This window comes from Poecilia reticulata, linkage group LG3 (genome assembly GCF_000633615.1).
Source record: "Poecilia reticulata strain Guanapo linkage group LG3, Guppy_female_1.0+MT, whole genome shotgun sequence".
NCBI lineage: Eukaryota > Metazoa > Chordata > Actinopteri > Cyprinodontiformes > Poeciliidae > Poecilia > Poecilia reticulata.
The window spans coordinates 26,358,766-26,367,310 of NC_024333.1; the positions used below are offsets into that span (position 1 = coordinate 26,358,766).

At 42.1% G+C, this 8,545-nt stretch overlaps 1 protein-coding gene across 1 annotated transcript; it reads right to left on the reverse strand.

Moving 5' to 3' along the window:
• Positions 1–639: 639 nt before the first annotated feature.
• Positions 640–8,215, reverse strand: cplx3b (complexin 3b). The gene is made up of 3 exons (XM_008405518.2): positions 7,515–8,215; positions 3,786–3,873; positions 640–3,705 (listed from the first exon to the last, which is right to left on the reverse strand). Exons 1-3 carry the CDS (start codon positions 7,670–7,672, stop codon positions 3,481–3,483), a joined length of 471 nt encoding a protein of 156 aa, XP_008403740.1. The 5' UTR covers positions 7,673–8,215; the 3' UTR covers positions 640–3,480.
• Positions 8,216–8,545: the final 330 nt, after the last annotated feature.

Consider the following 8,545-nt stretch of genomic DNA (forward strand, 5'->3'; position numbering starts at 1 on the left):
CAGCATCAGTTTTCTGGAGGAACATTACACACAATCCCAATAGAATACTCTGGAGTTYGTGGTTGCAATGTGGCAAAAAGTGACAAAGTTAAATGGATGGGAAAGCTTTTGCAAATGGTAAATGAAGAACAAAGAAACTAAATAATGGGGAGTTATGCTCTAGTWCTTTTGACTAGGACTCATGAATTTGATCAAAATTTCATAGATCTGTTTTATTTTATTTTATGAAAACACTTAGTTTTTTCATAAAAATGTGGTTAATTTCCTTCATTTAAGAACAACTTGCTAATAATTATACACTTTAATTGTCTGGAACTGCATTTTATTTGGATCAAATTGRATGTTTTGCATTTGAAGYGAATACATGTTGTTGGATTTGCTGTAGACTCCATAGTTTCTATATAAAGGAATCTGTTGCATAAACTAAAATTAATTTAACATTCCACCTATATTAAACTCTATTTCACAGGACATTTACCATGTTGTGAATTCTTACCATCCAATGCTAAATGGGAGTAGAAACCCMCACCTTGCCTGCCATCGCTGTGCGTTCCTCGGTGTATTTTTGTCTCCCTCTGGTGTTCAGGCTGCTGCAGTTTTACCAAAAATGTTAAGACAAAAGCAAAATGAACCACAGCGTCATAAAAATTGGTTTATTGCAGTTAAAACTCAAAAAGGAACATCACCGAAGAACTCGCACAGTTACAGACATACAGTGAAACAGCCAAAGATCAAGAAGAGACTGCCATTGCAGCCTTTTCCTTAAAAATCAGATTCACAGGATAACAGCACAGAATTTACACTTGTGTATTAGGATTATTGAGTTATTGATTTCAAGTTTCACACCTATTTAAAACAAATAGTTTGTACTTTATGGCTTGGCTTCCAACTATTGATACCATGTTCTGATCTTTAATGGCAGATTCTAGTAGCTTTGTTTAAAAATAAGTTATTGCAACTTTCCTCCTGTGTTATTTATATGTTACGAATATAATATCCTCTATCACAAGAAGTTAACCATTGCACTCAAAACGTATTGCCTCAGCCTTCACTCAGTAGCAGCGTGGCACGTAGCGAAAGAAAATTTCCGTTTAATTTTGAGAAATCACAGAACAGTAAGCTTCCGTTACGTAAAAGACGAAAATCCTGCCATACAGAAGTCGGAACAAAAGTCTAAAATTTGGACACATAAAATAAAATGTATTTTACATTAATGCAACACTGAATCCCCTCCTTACATCACAGGCAGGACGCCACTTTAACCCCACACTGACTTGACTGACTGTGTGCTCTGTTATGTTACAAGCACTCCCCAGCTACAGGAACKGATTTGTTATKTTTTTTCCTTTCACAAAGACGCCGTTTAGCACATCACACTGGCTTTACAACACAACATCCACCAGCACGAAAACGCGAATACTGAGATGGCAGATGAGGTGGAGGACGAGGCGAGGATCGTGGGACGGATGACGACACTACAAGACTCAACGCGTTGCTGGAAATGGTGAGAGTCAACCTGCTGGAGCCAAACAGCACAGAACTCTACATAGAACATAMATATCTGCATGTAGACTCAGCTGGGTTTATGCACACACCAGAGGCAAACAATCTGATGTATCCGTGCCATTTCCTCTACGTTGGTCGGAGTGTTAACAACAAAGGCTTTGGCATACGACTGAAAGCATTTCCTTTCTACCAATCTGAGCAGCCATCAGAAAGCAGCATATAAACAGATCCACACACAATTTATATATATCTATATATATAGTGGACAGAAATGGTATTGTATGGAAGCCGATTAACTTTGCACACAGTTACATGTTCATGTAAAGCATTCATCACYGCAAGTCTTCACACCTAAACAAGTGAGTAATTATTTGTAGGTTTTAGCAAAACCAAAAGAAATAAAGAGAAAAAGGATTTAATAAATTAACTGCTCAGAAAGCGATTCATTTATCTTGGAGCTTCAGCCGTGACCAACAAGGCTCACAAGAAATGCTGCAAAAACAACAGCAAAAACAAATGTCACGGAAGATTAACCTTTTAGTTGTTCCAAACAGTTGTCGCCCATTAAATTGTCCGATTCCGTTTGTATAATTAACATGAGCGGGTGTGCAGAGCCGGCTCAAGGCTGTTTAGGGCCCCCAGGCCAGCAGGGTCCTCAAAGAGTCCTCTAATTCTGACCAGAGTGCTGGTCATTTGGCTAATCTACCATTTCACACTTTTGTAGTCTGATTTTGTACCCGACTCTTGCATTCAAGATGAAGCTACTCGCCACAAGACCAACTATGAGATATTTCAATGCCGTTTTAGGGACATTTCGTACCTGCTTTGATACCTGATAATTTTAAGAATATTTCTTTGATGTACTTCTAAATGTTTGTGTTATTCTGTAAACTAATGTTAATCCCAACAGGAGATGAMTCAAGAGTTTAAGTCGGAGCTCAGAATCGCTCGTCTTTCTCAAGAGAAAGTCGATAAGAACCGCTTGAGCTTTACCATGGATAATAATTGTCATAGTTCGACAAAATACTTAACTACACCCAGAAACAAAACTGATACACAACGGCTGAAGAATACGCTTGAAAATGACTGACAACTTTTTTGTAGCTTGTAAGCAGGACTGGTCAGACTCACCCGTTCTGCCTAACTCTGCTATGCTGCGTAAGCGTATGAGTAAGTCAGAAAAAGTACCCAATATCCAGGGTCTACTGGCTGTTTTCACCTTCTGAAACACTTTTTATCAACCACTATTTAATAAAAAAGAACGAAGAAGCAATGCACACTAAAAGTGGTAGTAGAAACTGTGGTTGGGGGAAGGTCTTCTAAATCAAATTTTGTATAGAGCCCAGTTCTAACTTAGGCCGGCCCTGAGTGTTCAGCTTGTGCATGTGTGTTGTTGTTCAAAACCGAGCAGCTGACCCCAGYGGTCCTGACTTTATTGGAGATGCACGCCTTAGCCAATAAAACTCCTCTGCTGAGTTTTGGAGACAAAAGGGGAGGAAAAAACACACACATACACACTGCTACGACCTCTGCTGCAGAACTGCATGGTGTTGTCACTGGGCAGGTACAGAGAGCGAAGGAGAATGGGAATACAGGGAATTGAAGGATCTGGTGCACTGTACAMATTTACCAAGAGGAGAACTTGCTCGAACCTGCAGAAATGATCTCACTGGTTTCAGTTTTATCAGAGTGCAAATTGGCTCATTTTCTGACTTTTTCTCTTTTTTTTCCCGTAATAACGTGAACAACATTCAGGATGATTAAGACTCAAAATGGTTTTAACTGGTTAGAAGGTGAGCCAAAGATCTCATAGGCTCCAGTCTGATTTTGATCCCCATMAAACTATAATTATGCAACTCTGCTAACTGACATTCAACCAAAGCAGTGAGAAAATGTCTACACCCGGAGAAGCTCTGCCTCTGATAAATATCTCCACAAGTGAAACTCTGTTTTCTGGAGCAGCTCAGGACCACTTCACATGAGATTGCAGTTTTCCGTCTGCTTCTTGAGGTCTTCCAGCGTGGCCTGGGCTTTGTCCTTCAGCTGATCGATGTCCACGTTCTGGATGTTGGACAGCTGGCCCAGCACAGACTGCTTGTGSGCCTCCTCCTGGTTGTCCTCAGCGATCATCTTGGCCAGCTCTGTGGGCAGCACCACGTCGTCCCCTGCCTGCTGGATCTGGGTCTCGTCGAGCTCGTTCTGAGGTGGAGAGAAAACACACCAATGTTAGTTTCGCGTGTTTGTCTGAGAAGCTGAGGTACATGCATTCTTTAAATTACCTTCGGTAGTCTGTACTTTTCCCGAAAATGGGTTCTGACGGTAGCCCTCTCTGCTTTCTTCTGGGCAAAATTAGCTTCTCGTTCTTGTCTGCAAGACAGGAAGGAAATTACAGCCTTCAGGCAGAATGTTCTGTAGGGAGTAAAAGCTTGAGAAAAGCTCTACTTTGAACCAAACACGGCAAAGAAAAGTCACCTCCTAATAATTATTAGGCTTCTTGAAAATCAGAATCCAACATGCCAGTCACAATATCTTCTTCATATTAAGCCTCTATCAATTAATCTGAACATGGAAAAAACCAGTTTCAAGTTTCCAACTTGGTCTGGGTCATGGATAGCCTGATCATTTGCCTTCCTATGTGATGGGATTTCTCCTATAGAGCTTCTGCATTTCTCTGGTAGAATTTCAGCCAGGCCAAACAGCGAACAGAAATAGGAGTTGTAAGCGATAACTTCGATTTTCTGCTGTGTGTTCCTGAATTGTAATCTGCCTGTAGTTTCAGCAATGGTAGTGGTGGAAGAGAACAAAGCCATTCAGTCCGTACATCACGGCCAAACGCTAKTGATTGGGTAGAATTCTAAATTTTAACAGAGTCCAGACTCCGGCAAGCAATCGTTTCTCAGTAGGTTCAGCAAAGCATAGAAGAAGAGGCTTGTTTTTACCAGGCTGGGTCATGGAGGGTAATGTGGAGCAGCAGTGTCATTGTCGTGGACTAACAAAATGGAGATGTCTTCTCCCCTTTCCACACCTGCCACACTGAAGGAAGGGTGTAATATTTTTCCTCTTGAGCTCCAGCTACTTGCTAWTGCACCCAAAGTTAACCTAAAGCTTAACTTGGTCTGGACAGTCTGCGTCAAGTTACGACCTTTCAACAAATCCTCCTTTGTTATCTTGGAACATCATTCGTTTCTCGTGATYCAGGAATAGAATTCTGGAGATATTTGCAAATCCCACTCCTCCGAAATCCTTTGTCCTCTTTACCAGTGTGATGAAACACCAATAGATTGAGAGCACATGGCCAAACATGGCAACATGTGCTCCGCCAGATCCTCCATCTTGTARCTCATTTCTATGTACTACACACAGCAACCAACTTGTTACAGAATCAGACTGAACATATGTCATCGTCAACCACTTTAGGAAATAATTTAGTGTTTTCAACCTCCTCTCATTCACTGATATTTTATGATTTGTAAGTAGCACAGTACATGTAGACATTCATGTCTATTAAGCTTAATTTATTTTAGTCATTGTTGTGATGTAAATACATTTCAAGTGTTGTGATATGTGTGTGTGGTATGATAGCTGCTGGTGGAAAAGCCTGAATTCAGACCTTCACTGAGCATCTGATGTCTATAGATTAATTCATACAGGCTGGAAAAAAACTGATGCAATTTTTTTCTTGTTTTTTCACATGTTGGAATGAATAAATATGTCTTAAAGATGATCAATTACAAATAGTTTTTAGACATTTATTAATATTTTCTATTGACAAGACTACCTCTTTTTGTGCACAATAATACCAAACTCCCACACGATTCAAGCTGTAGACTAACTAGTTTTGCAGCAATTTGAAATGATTTAAAAGAGCAGAAAATGCTGTTAAAATGTGTTAAGAAAATTACCATCCTTAATTTATCATCTTGGAAGGGTATTTCGTTAAATTTTTTGCTCTTTCTGGTCTATCTTTACAGTAAAATGGTCCAAATGTCCAGAATCAGAGTTTTGAGGCACACATTAGGAAACAAAAGGGTAGTAAGTGTAGAATTAAAAACCTCTACACTTGCATTTTCAATGGTCATGCCAACAGTGTATTTGTTCAGTTTCAGCTCTTACCAGCAAGCCRAAAAAGGAAAWATTGTGTTGGATATTTACATAATCTAATATATTACACTTGTGGATAACAAAGTGAACATTTGCAATYAGTTATACTTAAAATAGTTTAGAAGTTCAGTATATGTTGAGTCATATGTTTGGGAAAATTGTATTTTATTTATTATATTTATTTATTTCTCTTTTAGCAGTGAGATATTTTAGCCACTAAATAGCACATGACTAGGGCAAGGAAAATGATAATTTAAGGAAATGAGAAATAAATAAAAAGCCTCTCCATTATACATATTTCTTTTTTAAAAAGCTTGGAAGCTCTTAACAAACCCTCGATCCTCCTCCTTCTCAGCCTTAACAGTTGGAGCGCCCTACCATCTAGATGGGATTCAGCCTCCCGGTCTCCTCAGTTTGTGCTGCCTCCACCAGGGGGCAGGCAGGAAGTGTTTTCTCCACTTCCAACTGCTAGAATGTTAATTGGTAAATCTGCTGCCAGCCACAGACATTGCGAGCCAGCCGGGCAACACAATCTGAATCAAACTTGCTTGAACAGCCAGAGGTCAAACGTCTAGTGAGAACAACAAAGAAACGGGAACACTTTGTGCAAGAGCAGAAATCTGAGAGCGTCCTTAGGACAACATAATCCATCGAATAGGGCTGAAATATGAACACTTGGATGAAATCAGCAGCAGCATCAAAATTCAAAGAAAYGCTAGAAGGGACATGCTCGCACTCATTGTGTCAAAGGAAAGGTCCTCTTCTCGTTGAGATGGAGCTTTCATTTCTCCGTGTGATCCGGAGATCACTTCAGATTAACGAGCCAAGCATAGAAAGGTCATGCCAGCGCACACCAATGTGCAGCTTCCGTGTCTTCTGTCTCTCAAGGGCATCAGTTGACCCAGGGTGTCACTGCTGTGTCCTGACGGCTCAGGGTGATGAAATGCCTGTATGTGTCGTTATGGCAGTGCGAGCAGCTCACACTTCACCTCAAAAGTCTCACTCTAAGCAGGAGGAGCTTCTCCTCTTGGTCTATGTTCATGCTTAGCACCTTCTGACTAATAATTCTTCCCCACCGAAGGTCACGTCATGATGGAAGAGTGTCAGGCATCCCTCCTGTGGAGCTCTGGGCTCTGCTGAGTGTTAATGGCTTCACCTCCCACTCACTCTTAAAATGTCTGCACATGGTCCCAAAAGACAGTTTTGACGAAAGTGTTAGAAGGGAGGTGTTAGCTGATGGTGATAGGAAGCCAGGATCAGCAGAGGAAACGGGGACATTTTCTTTGTCCTAACATGCAGCAGCATCATGAACTGACCATYACTGACCATCTGACGGGGTTTTGTAGAGTCCAGCTCTAAAGGCTGGGGCAACTTTGAAGACCTGCTTGTTATGTTTAATTCTTGCATTTTTACATTTCCTGACTTCATCGGTGGCTTTAGTTTTGTGGAAAAACTACAGACACTAAAACGTCATTAGAGCAAAGATTCACTCAGAAATGACGAAAGTCGCCTCTGAATTAATTAGCGTAAGTTATGCAAATTTGGTTCCACCTGATTTTTCATCCATCCTATCGCACAGCAATCAGGAACATCTTTCGCCCCCGGCACAGTAAAGGTATTCAGCGAAATAAATAAATAAATAAATGTAAACGTGAGTTCTTTTTTTTTCTGTTTTGCCCGAGCATAGAGATGGAGAGCTCCTCCGGGCGAGAGGAGCAGCTGTGTGAGGAGCGCTCCTATTATTGCACTGATGCGTAAAAAAGCGCGCCGCGCACGGAGCGCTCCTCGCTTTTTTACCCACAGAATCACACAAGCCACAATTTTAACATATTTTGTAAAGAAAAAAGCAACAAGAACAACTCCCTGTTCATTGCTATTCCACACAACATATTTCAGCCAGCGCTTACTTTTCCTCCTCTAACTGTTGCTGATATTGTTCAAATTCCTCTTGAGTCATTCCCTGCGCGGCGGCGTCTGATTTCTCTCCCTCGGTTTTCTCCTCCGTGAGGCCGCCTGTCAGGTTCTTCAGCTGCCCTCCCACCACGTGTTTCACCATGAAAGCCATGGCTGCGGTCCGGAGAGTCCTCGGTTTGAGCGGCTGACGTTACTGGACTCGGTGCGCTCCTGGAGAGAGCGCCGGGGTTGTGGCGAGATTTCTTCCAAATCGGCGTTCAAATCAGACGCCTTGAGTCTTCACGCAAAAGAGGGATGTAAAAAAAATTAAAAAAAATAAATAATTGAGCGTAACTTTGGGAAATGCTTGAACCTGGAATCAGAGGAATGCGCTATCAGCCCTGGAGGCGGCGTCGGGAAGCTTGACAGTTTCAGCACCACTGGCCCCGGACAGCTCCGCGTCGAGATGGACGGAGAGGAGCAGCTCAGTTATGAGTCAACAAGTTTGGCGCTGAACTCTACCAATCCCGTGACTCCTTCCTCCGCCACCACTCCCTCCCTCCACCCAATCCCAGGCACCGCCGGACTCGGAGCGCGCTCACACGGCGCGGGATGCCGTGATTCGCCGTCTGAGGATGTGCGGCGATGGACTCGGGGAAGAAAACAACACGTGACGAGCGCGAGTTTCTCCTGGTCGCTTCGGTGCCTCCGTCTTTCTCAGGGACGTCCAGCCGCCGCASAGTTTGTCAACAGATGAGAGCGTCCCGATTGCGTGTTTATGCAAGAATTCATCGGCTTACATTGCATCACCTTTTGTCACGTTACGGCCACATGCATTAAAGTATTTTATCAAAGTAGCACATGATAGTGAAGTGGAAAGAAAAAGGCACGTTTATTTTTTTCCAGTTGTTTAATAATTAAAACTCTGTCTGGAAAGTGTGGCGGGCATTTGTTTTTCCCGTGAGACAATAATCACGTTTTGCCACGATTGCAGCTGTCAGGTCTTTTGAGACCAGCTTTGCATATCTAGAAATGTTCAGCCCTT